Source organism: Nannospalax galili, unplaced genomic scaffold (genome assembly GCF_000622305.1).
Source record: "Nannospalax galili isolate Female #2095 unplaced genomic scaffold, S.galili_v1.0 scaffold512, whole genome shotgun sequence".
Classification (NCBI taxonomy): domain Eukaryota; kingdom Metazoa; phylum Chordata; class Mammalia; order Rodentia; family Spalacidae; genus Nannospalax; species Nannospalax galili.
Window position 1 is genome coordinate 155,213 of NW_008331992.1, and position 16,135 is coordinate 171,347.

The 16,135-nt window shown below is 39.5% G+C and overlaps 1 protein-coding gene across 2 annotated transcripts in view; it reads right to left on the bottom strand.

The window, feature by feature from the left end:
- Window positions 1–2,371: 2,371 nt before the first annotated feature.
- Window positions 2,372–16,135, bottom strand: part of Filip1 (filamin A interacting protein 1) — a 216,920-nt gene continuing 203,156 nt past the window's right edge. Inside the window, exons 7-8 of one of the 2 annotated variants that reach the window (XM_029560595.1) lie at window positions 4,830–4,890; window positions 2,372–3,507 (exon numbers count right to left, since the gene is read on the bottom strand). In XM_029560595.1, the coding sequence (XP_029416455.1) occupies window positions 4,850–4,890 (41 nt within the window). In that variant the 3' untranslated portion in view covers window positions 2,372–3,507; window positions 4,830–4,849. Of the gene's footprint in view, window positions 3,508–4,612; window positions 4,891–16,135 lie in introns of those variants that run through there. The other variant, XM_029560594.1, reaches the window with a different exon arrangement.

Consider the following 16,135-nt stretch of genomic DNA (forward strand, 5'->3'; position numbering starts at 1 on the left):
CTGGGAGCAGAGACTCTAGCAGCTACAAGTTGTTGAAGAAAGCGTTTTATATCCTTGTCTACTTTTTAAAAAACATCTATTACGTGTGTGTGTGTGTGTGTGTGTTCACCTGATTTTATGTGTGTGTGGGCACTTGTGCCATGGGTACATTTAGAGGTCAGAGGACAGGTTGTGGGAGTTGGTTCTCTCCTTCCACCATGTAGGTCCCAGGGATGAAACTTAGGCCATCAGGCTTGGTGGCAAGAGCCTTTACCCGGGGAGTTATCTATCTGACCCCTTCTTTGCTTCTTTAGTAATATATCTCTAACTAATAAACAGGAGAAACCTATTCCTTTATTCCAAATAAGGTAAAGAGAAGTTAGTATTAGATGTGGTTATGGGCCATCATTTCTGGCACTGGGCAGATAGATACAAGAGGTTGAACATAGCCCACTTCACCGCCCCCACCCTATTTTATGGAAACCATTTCACAAACTGCCATTACCTCCAACAGGCCTGCTGGCAGCACTTTGCTTTTAGACTGACAGTAGAAAGAGGAGACTGAGATCTGGGTGCTGATTGACACTGCATTCATTTGATGGTGGAAAAGGGGCAAGGTGACCCCTAGCCAATTCCTTCTGGTAGAAGTCTTAGTTTTCATTTTACTGAATCAAACTGTGGTGTAACCGAAAGAAAACGCATCCCTCTTTTTGGCAATCATTCTCTCTCACATCTGCACATTCATAGCAAAAGACGTCATGAAAGACACTAAAAGAATATGGACGGCAGAGCTAAAAGCTATCTTAAATAATTTTGAATAAAAGAAAGTTGTGGGGCTAGAGACAAGGCTCGGCAATTAAAAGCACTTGCTGTTCTTGTGGAGGACCCAGATTCAGTTCCCAGCACCCACATCAAGAGGCTCACAACTGCCCAAAACTCAAGTTTCAGGGAATCTGACTCCTTCTGGTCTCCAGGGAGACATGCACACATGCAGTATGTGCATACACTCAGGCACACACACATACACATAAAACTTTAAAAAAAAGAGTTGTAAATTTATTTTAAATTATTTTAATTTTATGACTATTGTGTTCCAATGCAAAAAGGATATTGCATGATGTTTTAATATTTCATTCTCATTTTTAATTCTCTGGTGAGATTTCCATAAACACACTTGAGTTTCAAAGTAGCACAGAGGCTATCTTAACTGAGCTGTTTCAATCACCCATGAAGAACTAAAATTAGGGTATGACATTCGATAAAGGACAAGTGCACAAATCCACATGGCTTCAGTCTCTAATAGAACTCAAAGGAGACAAAATGAAGAATGGTATGAAATAAAATATCATTCCAAAAGTTTCCTGAAATCTACTCTTGCTTTAAAAAAATCTGTTAAAAACTTCAATAAGTCTAAGACTAACTGACCACATTGTAAGTTTCTTATATTGGAGAAACCAACATCTTATATTTTAAAAATAAAATTTCGATTAAAAATACAGTTTTGCACTGGTAAAGAACCAAAATCTGTTGGACGATAAGTTAAAATTCCCCAAATAACATGAATAAACAACGACAAAAGAAAACACACAAAAAAAACCCCAGAAACTCATTGTATCACACCACGGCATCCATAAAGAAAACATGCTAAAGTTAGTGAAACTCAGGTTTTCCCAAAAGAGCACACACCATTATTATTACATAATTGTGGAATAAATGCTGAAATTTTAAGGGGAAGATTACTAATGGGCATCTAATTTCTCATCTTTATAAGTCAGTTACAGCAGTTTTTATTCATTTTCCTCTGCCTTCTATTTTTAGTATTGGTTTAGCACTGTGGGTACAGAGACCATGCGCCTCAGTGTGTTTTTTAAGCTCACTGTGTTTTTTAAGCTTCATTTTGTATTTTTGCTATTTTTAGATTTGCTGCTCAATTTGTGAGCGTATTTTACTTTTGCCATGTCTTTTACGTATTCCCAGGAAAGTTAACCATGACATTAATAGAATGGTGAAAACACTGCACTCCAGATAAACCATTTACTCTTGCTCTGCTACTGATTTTTACAAGATGTCAGTTTCAGTAATGTTTGTGTTGTTGTTAATGCATAAACTAAATATTCCACATCACGAATTTTTAAAGATATATTTATTATAGCATATATTTAAGTTTTTCCTACATGTATGTATGTGTACCATGTGCATGCCTGGTGCCCTTGAAGGCCAGAAGAGGCATCAGATTCCATGGAGCTGGAGTTACAGACTGTTCTAAGCCACAGTGTAGGTGCTGGGAACTGAACCCAGGTCCTCTGCAAGAGTAGCAAGTGCTCTTAACCATTGAGCCATCTCTCCAACCCTCACATCATGATTTTTTTTAATGGTTGTCCTAAGACTCAATGAATTAATATTTTATGCATATTCCAGGTTCTAGCATCAAATATATATATAGTAATCTTAATCAAGCCCAATACTTTATGAACACTTGAAAAAATCTGCAGAAGTATCATGGTATCATCAAAAAGAAAAAAAATCACTGTTATCATGAAGAAAAGTGCAGTCAATATTGTGGACACATGCTTGTAATCCTAGTACTCAAGTGGCTGAGCTCAGCACTCAGGTGTTTGAGGGCAGCTTGAGCTAAATAGACCCTCTTTCAAAAACTAAGTGTAAAATAATGAATTACTTCAGTTGTGCTTTGAACTAGAAATACTGATTACACTTAAGATATTTAAAAATTATTTTAAAAATAATTTCATTCCGTTCAAAAATTATTCCCATCAAGAGTGGAGGCATACATACGCCTTCAATCTCAATACTCAGGAGATAGTGGCAGGCAGATTCCTGTGAGTTCAAGGTCAGCCTGATCTACATAGTGAGACCCTGTCTCAAAAAACAAAAAACAAACAAAAAAAAAAACCAATCTCTTTCAGATTAGAAGAGACATATTTACAGTAAATAATATGTGATGCGATCCAGGCTAATGCCAGAATTGTGGGCAAAGGCAATTGGGTGTGGCTGCTGGATGTGACTGTGATCCTGTCTGTTAATATTCTCTTGTTTTATTTCAAGTTTAATGTACTCTGCACTTATCTGCCACTCTAGTTTAAGCAGGGAACGTGATCATAATACAGAAGAGCATCCGCATCTCCAAGATGACTGGTTGCACCATAATCTTCATTGTCTTTGCAAATACCACATTCATTACAATTCAGGAGAGAAAAAACCCTTCAGATACATATATATATGAATTACTAGTAATATTTTAATTTAAGGAAAATGGGCTTCAGGTGATCGTGCCACCTAAAAATTTCACCTCCCTTTCAGTATAAAAATGCTAAATAAAACTGGTTTATAATTGCAAACATCATTACATTTAAGCATTTCCAAAAACCAAAACCTAACAGTAACAATTTTTTCAAATCTTCACATGTACACACTGTAGTTTTCTGGGTCAATAATCCAAACGTCAGAAGGTTATGTGAGACTTCCACTACCATTGGAGCTAGGACAAGCCTAACATAACATTTCTTTTGCCTAAAAAAATAAAAGCAAGAATAACTTTTAGAAGATATAGTTATTTAATTTATGCTGGCTATGATTTACCAGTTTCACAGAATACACTTAGAAACCTTCCAAAGTTACTGCAGGGGGAAATTTAGCATTGTTTTTCCATTTCAGAAACTCTGTAAACTCCCCTCTGCAGCTTGTGGACATAGGTATAGCTTGTGGCTTGTACAGATGAGCTTACAATGAGCTACTGGGTGGCTTTACTCAGGAGTAAGAGTTCTGTCTTCAATCACAGGAAAGCGATATGATAAATGACTTCTGCCTTTAGAAACTGGATTAATTTATCCAGTTACTTTAAAGACCGTCTGGAAAATACACCCACATTAACAGTATTGTTTTTAATCTATAGTTTAAAAAAATGAATTATTAGAGTTTCAAGTAAACTTCAGATGAGCATTTTTACATAAACCTATATGCAACAGCACCTCTGACTTTGAGATTTGAATAATATATGTGGTTATAAAAGTCTATCAAAAACAGAGGGAAGTGATTCTCTTTGGGTCTCCTTGATTTTTAAAAGATGTTGACATTCAGATCGGTTTTTATTTGCAACCTTGCACTGGGGATGATACTTGGGGAGCATTTTGATATCACATTTCTTACTGTGCTTCATACATAGAAGTCAATGATGCAGATAGAAATAATACTGAACTACTAGTCAAAGCTGTTTGTTTCCCTTATAGAACACTAGGAGGGAACTTACAAATTGATTTTTAAGTGCTTCAAATCCTGTCACAGTACCGATCTTAGTGTTGAACCATAATCATACAAGCACTAATAAAATTCTCGGAATCTACAGTTTCTAGGTTTTACCTCTTAAAGTTACCCAAGAAGATATAGTGTTGTGCTTTCTTTGCTTTAAAAATAACAAATTAATAAAAGGAAAATAATAATAGGTTAACATTTTGAATAAGCAATATCAGTACTTAGAAGAACTGACAGTGTATTCTACAGATATGCCATATCTGTGCCATATGTGCCATAGACTGAGAAAAGAAATAGTTTAGGGAAAAATCACATTACAAACTGCATTATAAAAATAAATTATATAGCATGTGCCCACAGACCTGAATGGTTTGCAAAAGGAAGGAAAATTTATTTTGGCATAAAGACTCGATTGCTTTTGCTACATGTGTTCATATTATCCACATGACTTTTAGTATCCTCAAAAAAATAAAAAATCACTGGAAGTGGCGAGGTGCTTCCAGTCATGCTCAGTAGTGGAGGACCTTAGTGAGACTGAGAGGCAGAAACACCATCCATTCAACAGGGACTCAAGAAGTACACACCCGGCATGTGCTTGCTAATCTCATCTGGAGTTCATTCGCAACTGGTGGATGATGATACTTTCTATAAAGAGAACAAAGATATGGCATTTCAATTGACATTTATGTGAAAAACAGCACCACATCATTTCATTACAAGACTGTAAATGTTAAACAACAAAGCAAGAACAAGCATGTGAGCCCAGTCACATCTTCTGCATACTTTGCTGCTTGGCAACTTCTTTATGTTTGCCTATGTGCTTTACTTCCAAAATTCTTAAAGTCCTTTAGAAGCTATGTCTAATATTTTGACAATATTAGGTAGATATCACTCAAGGAATGAACTGAACTCAGTAATTACTATATATACAAACCTCATAATAGGAAAATGGATTTCCTAAAAGTGTTCTCCTGACCAAACTCTTTCTAATCTGAATAATATTCATACACCTTTAATTTCTTTTAAAATTTTCTTTAAATTTTTTATTTATTTTTACTTTATGTGTATGAGTGTTATGCCTGCATGTATGTAAGTGCACCTGTGTTGTGCAGTCCTCACAGAAGCCAGAAGACCGCACCAAATCCCCTGGAACTGGAGTTATGGATGGTTGCTAGCCACCATGGAGGTGCTGGGATTTTAATCTGGGTCCTCTGCAAGAGCAGCCAGTGCTCTTAACTGTGTTTATTAACACAGATTACTTGCTTTGATATCTGACTACTGCTTTTTGTGTAATTGTTAAGGTTTTTATATCTAAATTCATTCTTTTTTGTTTAATTACATTTATTTATTTATGTGCATGCACACGTACACACACATACCTGCAGCTCACGTATGGAACTCAGACTACAACTTGCATGAGTTGTCCCTCTCCCTCCACCACATGGGTCCCAGGGACCAAACCCAGGTGGTCAGATGTGGCAGCAGACACCCTTACTCACTAAGTCATCTCAATAGCCCTTAAATTCATTCTTTTTTAAAACGTATTTTTAATTTTTACTTATTTTGTGTGTGACGGTTGCATATATGGAAGCAAGAGGACATCTTGCAGAACTTTCTTCTCTCCTTCCACCACAGGAGACATCAGGTTTGTCAGCATATACCTTTACTCACTGAGCCATCGCTGGCCCCTGACAGGTCTCACTATGCAGATCAGGCTGGCCTCAAACTCACAGAGCTCTGCCGGTGACATTTCTGCCTCCCAAGTGCTGGCTCCTAAATTCATTCTTATACAAATAAAATTTAAAATTGATACTGTAATTAAAATAGTCCAGCCACATTGCGAACATTTAGTGTTGCTTGTTTGCTTTTGCTTTTACATTAACCCTTATGCCCTTATGACTTTATAAGATCATCTCATTTTCTGTTCAGTCATTCAAGAACTGCTTATTGAGGATATCCACTAAGCATACCTACCTAGAGCTACCCACATGAGAAAGATGAAGCAAACTCCCGTTAACCCTGAGATTTTTGCACAGAAGAAAAAAAAAAAAAGAAACCAAGCCTCAGAACATTGTTCCACCTAAAAATTTCACCCCCTTGTCAGCTATGGCAATATTGTAGAAACATATGTTAGGATTTATCAGTGAGGTGAGGAGGAGCTGGGTGTGGCTCCTGTTCAGTAGCTTGCCCAGCACATCCAAGGCCCTGGGTTCCTTCCTCAGCACCACACACACACGCACACACACACATTTTTTTTTTTTTTTTTTTTTGACGGAAATAACCTTTCCAAGGGGCTCAGTGGTTAAGAGCACTGGTTGCTCTTACAGAGGACCAGAGTTCAGTTCCTAGCGCCCACACAGTGTCTAACAACCATCCGTAACTCCAGTTCCAGGGGATCCAACGCCCTCTTCGGACCCCCACGGACATCGCACGCATGAGTGCACTTACATACATACACTACATGTAATAGACTCATACACATAAAATAGTCAATTTTAAAAAGTTTTTTTTAAAGAAATAGCATTTCCGCCTATTTTCAATTTAATTCCAAATGCCCACTATTTTCATTTTATTTTACTTGGGAAGTTAATATTTAAGTAAACATTAACTAAACCACATTCTGCCCTGGGCCTGCAGGCTCATTCTAACCGTGCGGTGGAGATACTTCCTCGTTTTAGTTTCCTTAACTACCGCATGAAGCCACTAGGTGGGGATGTTTCCATTCTTTTCTCAGTCTTTTGGCTTGACTGTGTTTCAATGAAAACAAAGCTAGAATGACGTACATAACAGGTCTTCTATACCTAAGAATATTTAACAATGAAGACTTTGTACAGCTTTAAAATATACATACTAAAAGAAAAAGAAAATAAATATACACAATTTTCTCTAGATTTGAAATAGCTAAAAATCATTATCTTGAGGGTTTTTTTTTAATCGAAAAATTATTCCTTCTTCAACTTCTTTAAATGCCAAAAATATGTATCCATCTTCAGGCAAGAAAAGTAAAATCACTTTTTAAGATATTATGCAAAAATCATAGATTAAGATTAAAATACTATTTTCTAGTAACTACGCTGTTGTGGTGGTGGTGGTGGTCGTCGTTTGCGGGGGGGGGGTGTCTTTGTGAGTCAGGGTCTCCCAGTTCCTACGGGAACTAACCATGTAAGACTAGGTTGGCCTTGAACCCACCGAGATCTGCCTGCCTCTGCCTCTCGAGTGCTGGGATTAAAGGCGTGTGCCACCATGACCGGTGACTACAAACTACTTCTAAAAAACAAAAAATTCTGTAGTCTGTGTCAAAGGAAAAAAAAAAAGACCCAGGCTGCAAATCTCCCTTAGCGAAAGGGTATCTTTCCATTTCCCTCCCTTAAGAAAGCATAGGAAATTGGGTGTGGTAGAGCACGCCTGTAATTCCTGCATTTGTGAGGGAGAGGCTGGCCCGTGGAACTCAGACATCAAGGTCAACCTGGGCTACTTAGTGAGTTCCAGGTCAGATGGGGCTACAGGGAGACAGACCCTGTCCCCCAAAGCAAGCAAACAAAAAAGAAGCGAAAAAAGAAAAGAAAGCATAGGAAACAAATTTAGCAGTGGAATTCAGAATTGTTCTCACTGTAGATGTGATTCAGAGTGCCTGTTCTCTACCTTGATGAAAAGGTAAAGGTCCTAGAAATCACCTCTGAGGCCCCAAGCAGGATTAACATTTTCTGGTTTTGCCACATGTTCTGGAGTATGTAAGCCCTCCTTAGAGTTTCCTCCCCTTAAGTCTAGCACTTTGTAATCTGCATAATAACAGCTATGTAGAATTCATACTTAGTGGAGCTTCACAAAGGACTCACGGAAGAAGCAATATCTTTGGAGCCATTGTTTTGTTTCATTATTATAGTTGAATTAGCAAACTGGCAATCCGTATGAGTACAAATATGTATACTTAGAATCTCAGAGATACTTACATTCCCAAACATCAGGTTGTTGTATATAAATTCTTTCATAATAAAAGATAATGTCTAATATCTATAATTGCTTATTATCTATATTTTTCACAAACCTTGATTGAACTCAAATAAGAATCACTCATCTAATACCCAAAATTGTGAGAAATAATTGCTCATCACATAGCAAAATATTTTGTTGAGGGGCCAGGGAGATGGCTCAGCTAAATGTTTCAAGCTTGATGACCTGATGATGTCACACACACACACACATACAAACACACACACACAAACACACACACACAAATGTTTCTTTTAAAAGTTAAGATAACAAACTTGGAAGATATTTTTCCATCTCCTGCTTGATCTCCATTGTATCTTAGAACAAAATGCAATTATAGGTCATTTGGGGCCCCTAAGGAGATGTTAGTATGATCAGATACGACTCTGTGACAATTTTCTCTTTCTGTAGATACTTTATAAAGTATTTAATAGGCAATAGGGACCAAAGAACATAGATCAAGATCCAAGCATGGTTGTGTGTGTCTTTAGGCCTGCGCTCAGCACTCGGGAGGCAGGGGCAGGCAGATCTCTGTGACTTCAAGGCCAGTCTTGTCTACATAGTGAGTTCCAGGCTAGCCAGGGCTATAGTGTGAGACCATATCTCAAAAAAAATTTTTTTAAATATCATATGCATATTGAGGAATTGGATTTTTACACACTTTTGACATAAATTTACAAAAATGCAGACATTTGTCCTATTTTTCTCATGTATTGTTTTGATAGTTTCTTAAGGAACTCCGGGCAACATATCAAATTATTTGTTATTGTAACATTGTTGTGAAGTGATGTGGCCCATTCTTTTATTATACTAGCTGTTAGGTTAAGTTCCATGCAAAGGAAATTAAACATATTATCAATTCCTAATTACACTTGATTTCTGATCTCAAGAAGTCATTCACTTATGGGTAGTATCACAAAATTTCTAGCCATCTAGGAGACTTGAGTTCCAGAGCTACATCCATGAGCTAGGATCTGGGGAGAACTTGTTGGGAGCATATCTCTTAAGTGCTAGAGTGGGGTAACCTAACAGCATGTTGGAAGTCTGCTTCATCCTGGGAGAGTTCTTTGACTATGCAGTGGGGAAGATGTACTCCCTGGAAAGGCAAGGTCTCCCTCCCACACAGTGTGTGTATTTTAACTCTCTCAGACCATCTGCAAAGAACAATGGAGTTTGAATTTTAAAGACCTGCTCCAATTAATTAGACCAGATCAGTTTAACAGGTAAACTTTTAAGTTCACACACAAAGACAAAGTGCAGTGGAAACTCAGGTTATAGCAGGACTTTGCATCTACCAAAAAAGGCTGCTTCATTCATAGGAAATTTCACATCAAGTTAAAGAAAACATTTCCTCTTGGATGTTGCCTCAATTTGGCTACCCTATAGCCTGCTTCCCCGGTCTCATGGCTCTCTACCCACCAGGGACTCTTCAGAAGGACCCATATCAGTTTAGGGAAGTACTGTTTTTCCTCTTCAGCTACCAAGACTCAACTTTGAACCCACTGCCCTTGGGGTAATTAATATATGCAGAGGTGCCCTACAAATATTCTTTTTAAAAATATATTTCTAAAATTTTTAACTTATTTTTATTTTATGTGTAGGAATGTTTTGCCTGCATGTACATATGTGAACTTCATGTGTACAGTGACTGCAGAGGCCAGAAGGAGTCAGATCCCCTGGAACTGGAGTTATGGCCAGTTGGCACATGGATGCAGGGAACGCAACCTGGGTCTTCTGCAAGAGTCGCCCCTCCAGCTCCAAAATATTCTATATACTACTTGAAAGTGAGGCTATCTAAATACTATTTGTTTTTTCTTATTTTCACAAACTTTGTCAAGATTCTATTCTATTTTTATCACAGTCAGAAATTCTGGTAAAACATCTGTTTTAAATGGGAAGTTAAACAAACTTCCTCTTTTGACTTGGATTTGGAATCCTTCTTTTGGATTCAACTCAGCTAATTAAGAATACTTCCAATAATCAGTCTGTCATTTGTTCCACAAAAACTTTTGAATCAGATGATATAACCTCTCTTGGGATTTTGTAACCATCAAATCATTTATTTGCTTCTTTCAGAAACATTTCCCCTCTACCATCAGCCCAAATCATCCCATTACCTCCCCAGGTTACAGGAGCCATCAATGCTTATTCAGGCAAGCTAGTCCTTATCTCAAGCATAGAATGTTCTTTCCAGAACAAGCAATTTTGAACAGGTTCTCTCAACTTTAACACTAACTGTAAATAAACTAAATGGTGGGAAAATGAATAAATTTTGAATTAGGTATGCCCAGGTTCTACTCCTTTAGTTATGTGGGCTAAAGGCTTAAACCTTAAACATAAGTCTTGGGGCTGGGGAGATAGCTCATTCTGTGAGGTGCTTGCCATGCAAGCATGAGGACCCAGGTTAAATCCCCGGAACCCACGTGGAACACCAGGTATGGTGGTGTGCTGGTAATCCCAAGCTGGGGAGGCAGAGACAGGTGAATCACTGAAGTTCACTGGATAGCCAGCAGAATCTATCCAGTGTGCCCCACGTTGAGACCCTGTCTCAAAACAAGGTAGACTGCCATCCTGAGGAACAACACTGCAGGTTGACTTCTGGCCTCAGCATTGCACATGCACACATACCTGCTTCCATACACACACAGACACTCAGACACACAGACACACACACATTTAGAACTGATTGCTTTTAACTTTTTGATCATGGAGTCATCATTAATAAGAAAGTGAAATGTTCTTTTCTAATATTGACATGGGGGGATGTTGCTGTTGTTTTTCTTCTTTAATCACAGAAATAGCTATCCTCTTGATCTGTAAGGTCCGGCTTAGTGACACCCACCTGTATGAATAGTAGTGCCTCTGTCCATCACACATTCAGAACACAGTGCAGTACAGAAACCCCAGATAACTAAGTAATCATTATGTTTTTGTTTTGTTTTGTTTTTAAAAGCAGGATCTTTAAGCTGCTTGCTACATAAGAGGCAAGCATACATATTATGACTCAGGACAGATGCCAGAATCATGAAAGACCGTAGCTAAATGCTAAACCATAAGCCAAAACAAGGTGATTCACCAAAGGTCACACAGCCTTTTGGTGGTAGAAGTATTATTCCGGTCTCCTGGTTCTCAGCCTTCTCAGAGGGTTGCTAAAAACCCTCTCTGCAGAGTCTCATTAATATTTATCCTAAATCTGAATTGGGGTTGATGATGTTTGTTCTATTAAAATAAGAAGTGTCCTTTGTGAACATGAAGAGACTGACCAAGCTCTGAAGTGTCCATTTTCTTGAAGTACTCTTCGTGCTCCGCTGGGAAGTCAGAGGGGGTGAGGAAGGAGAAGAGCCATTTTTAACTATGAAATCATGTTTACACTTCCCAGAAAGGCACCTGGTTTTCTGCTAATTCTACCCTCTTCACTGAATGTTCTCACTTGTGACTCGTTGATTCCTCTGGTGATACTCTCACAGGCTTGTATTGCAAACAAAAGAAAGAATCAGAAGCACTTGACTCACTCTTCTTCATTCTGAGGCTCATTTTACTTCTTTGTTATTAGTGCCAGGTTTTTCACAGCGATGGACAAGACTTTCAATCCCTAGATAGATTCTGAATGATAGTTTATCTTCCTAGAGGAGACTGTGTTTGAGTAAGAAACTTCGGGGTTGGCAACTAGAGAGATGGTTCAGTGGTTAAGGGCACTGGCTGGTCTTACAGAGGATCCAGATTCAGTTCCTAGCACCCACATGGCAGCTGACAGAGGTCCATAACTCCAGTTTCAGGGGATTTGATGCCCTCTTCTGGCCTCTGTGGTCATTGCATGTATGGGTGCACTTAACATACATGCAGGCAAAGTACTTGTAGATACAAAAAAGGAAAAGAAAGAGAAACTCTAAACAGGGAAGGAAACACCTATCAGAAAGAAAAGTAGAAGGGCGATGCAGGAAGAAGAAACCAACCCAGCAACTCCATGAGTCTGGAGTATAACATGGCTCTAAACATGGGAAACAAAAAGGTGCTCAGAAGGTCAGAGAGCTAGAGATCCCGAGCCACAGAAACGCCACTGTACTCTGTTAGTGATGAGAAACCTCTGGAGGCTTCCTGGAGGAAGGCTAGGATCAATTTGCACTTTGGAAAACACAATGAAATGTGAATTGGAGCTTTGAGACATAGTAATGGCAGGAGAGTATCAAAGTAATACAGATGAGAAGTGATTGCATCTCAGTTTAGGCACTGATGATGAAAATGGAGAGGGGAGATGGGATGTTGGAGAAGTGAGGGGGTTAGAATAAGCAGGACTTGCTAACCAAGTCTACTTGGACAGAGAGAAGGATCCTATGATGTTTCTAGCTTGGACAACTGAATGAGTTAGGTTACCACTGCTGAGCTGAAAAGCAATGAGGAAAAATCTTGGAAGAAGAATGGAGAGTTGTTGAGAATGGTTTTGAGACATGTGAAGTTGGTAGTTAAACAGTACAAAGTAGTACAGAGTTGGAGATAGAGGTTTGGGAGCCAGCATATGGATGGCAATTGAATCCATGGAGGTGTATAAAGTAATCAGAGCAAGCAGGGGGTAGCAAGACAGCTTTTGACAGAAATGTGGGAAACATCTATTCTTTTTAAAAATAAGTTTATTTTTATTTTATGTGTATGAATATTTTGCCTGCATGTATATAAGTGTATCCACGCATGCAATGCCTTCAGAGGCCAGAAGAGGACGTTGGAGCCTCTGGACCTGGATTACTGATAGTTGCTAGTCGCCATGTGGGTGCTAGGAACTGAACCTGGGTCTTCTGCAAGAGCAGCCAGTGCTCTTAACTGGTGAGCCATCTCTCCAGACAAAAAGTTACTCTTTTTGTTTTTTATTTTTTGAGACAGGGTCTCCCTGTATCCCTATCTAGCTTGGAACTCACTATGTAGACCAGACTGGTCTTGAACTCACAGAAATCCACCAGCCTCTGTCTCTAGAGTGCTAAGACTAAAGGCATGCACCACCACATACATCGAAATATAAATTCTTAACAAGTGTGTCTAAAATAAGGAAGGCGCAAGAGAGGTAGAGCCAAGGACACAGATAGGTAAAAGGAGACCACAGATGTTTTGATCAGGGAAGAAGTTCATACCCAACTACTGTCACTAAAGGCTAGAGGTTTATTTTCAGGGAAAACAACGGACCTAAGAAGTCCTGGTTATGGTTACAAGACTGGACAGCACAGACTGAATGAAACCAGTGTGAAGTTTACACGTGGGAGCAGTGAGAGGCACATCTCACTTCCCCTGACCTAGTTCCAGGATGCACAGAATTTGCTGGAGGTTACTGGAGGGGTTCTGCACTGGAAAGTGCACTTCAAAACACAGTACATAGGTAGACTGGTACATAGTTAGACATGAAAGATAAAGAATAAAAGAAACAGGATTCAAGGGCAGCAAGATAATAGTGGGTAGAAGCACTTAGTACACAAGCCTCCTGACCAGAGTTCAGTCCACAGAATCCATGGTGGAAGGCCAGAACCAATTCCCCAAACTTGTTCTCTGACCTCCACATAGGCAGAGAGTGAAGGAGGGAAAGAGAGGAGGGGGAGGGGAGAGAAGGGGAGGGGAGAAACAAAAGGCAGAAACAAAGTGAGAGAAACAGGATTTAGCCCAGGCAAAAGGACAGGAGCTGGACAGCAGTCCTGGAGGACCAACAGCCCAACTTGAGGGAAGTAGAGGTTGCACTAGGCAGGCCTCTCAGGGAAAATAGGGAACGGCTGCGTTTAAGTGTTGGAAAAATTACTGATAGGTGTTTGGCAGATTAAATGGAGTACTTGGAAGAAACAAAATAGATACATAGAAAACCAAGCAGATGAAAGACTAAAGCAGTTATTGTTTGGAAGGAAACATGAGAAGAGGAAGAGAGCGCAGTGCTCGTGGTCAGTTTGGCTCAGGGGGGCTGTATTCAAATTTACACCGTCCACACTATAAACACTCCAGCAGATAAACATTGTATCCAAAACTGTGACATAATCATGCTGGGAGGTTGGGTAAGAGGGAGGGGAAAGTTCAAGGCCTAAATGTTTGCCCCAAAAACAGTAATGGGAAGATATAAAATATATGAAATGGCTTTCTCCAAGGGAAGAGGTAAGGGTGGGAGGGAAGAGGTAAGGAATGACTAAGTTCATTGCCGTTCACCAATGATTGATATTTTTAACAGTGTACACAAATTATTTGCACAAAATAAAATTCTTGGCCTGGAGAGATGGCTCACCAGTTAAGAATATAGTCTGTTCTTGTGGACCAGAGTTCAATTCCCAGAATCCATGTCAGGGGACTCACAACCACCTATAACTCCAGCTCCAGGGGATCTGAAGTCCTCTTTTGGCCTCTGAAGACACCTGCACTCCTATGCACACACCTACACACAGACATATCATTTAAAAAAATAAAACAAATCTTTTTGAAAATGTTGTTAAGGGGGTTGGAGAGATGACTCAGTGGTTAAGCGTACTTACTGCTCTTCCAGAGGACGCATGTTTGCTTCCTAGGACAGTTCACAACCATCTGTAACTTCAGCTCCTGGGGATCTGAAACTCTATTCTGGTCTCCAGTCAGAACATGCACATGGTGCTCTTGCACACATGCCAGCTAAACACTCACACACTTAAAAAATAAATGTTGTGCAGAGTGAACGGGAAATCTGAAAGTAGAAGCAGACTGTCTCATCAATAGCTTAGCTGTGCATGGATGGAGATGGCAGGAGCTAGGGGCTGTGCAGCTCATGGAAAGTTTAACTAAACTGGAAGATGTCAAAGTGTTTTATATCTTCTGAAGAAATGACAGATGAAGAAGAGAACCTGAGGCTGGGGGTATAGCACAGTGTTGAGCGAGAGCGAGAAGGCAGCTGCCCAGCACAGAGCCAGCTCACTAGCCCCCAAGCTCTTCAAACCTAGATTCCTAGGGTTCTGCTAGTCAGGAAAGCCTCGCTTTCTCCTTGGTATTCTGAATCTAAGAAGGAATGAGAAATTTGAGTCTTTTTATATCTCACTCTTCTGGGCGCATTTTCATGTCATGGAAATTACGCTATCACTGTACTACACATCAATGTTGTTTCTTCATTTCTTTCTTGAAAACACCCTGATGAATATACTAACATCCCTAGAGAGACCCAACTACTCCCTGTCAGCCTGTTCTGCAAATATAATAGAAACTGAGTGGCCCTATATAAGCAGGTGATGTTCTCATCACTAGGTGATAAACACGCTGCAGCTATGGCCCTTATCAGAACATTTCTGGGGCTACATGTGGCAGGTGCTTGCCATCAGCTGATTCACAGGTGGGGAAGACCAGTGTCTCCCCTACAGCTGTGAGGATTGTACCAGCACATTCCTAGAAGGCATTATCGTAGCAAAGTCTGCAGAAATGATACCCACGTCCCACCGCCTTCCATCCCCTGCATAAGAAGTCTCTATCCTTCTTATTGCAGGATCTGAGCAGCAGTTGTACACATCAGCCATTTTGAGACCACTTTTATTTTCACATACAGCAGGATTCCGGACAGAGAAAAGAGCCTAAACTTTCAATGCATTCATGTCTACAAAAGCACATTAAAAGGCATCTTAAAAACACATTTACAAGCAGAAGATGGAGTCAGGATACATTTAATCCTCCTCTTCCTATCCCTCGTGGATTTCTTTTCTAATAGGCAGTCTAAAACAATGCTAACCAAATACAGTTGGTTCTAAAATTACAGAGAAATTGCCACAGCGGTTACTTTTTATCACTTCTGAAGTGACTTTGTATTGTTCTGTCAAGTTTTCTGAGCAGTTGTACTTTGTACATGGCTCTATGCCGGATCTAGCTTTGTAAACATTTGGTACATTCACTGTTAAGCCTTTCTGAGCATTCTTCACGGGATGATACAGACTTC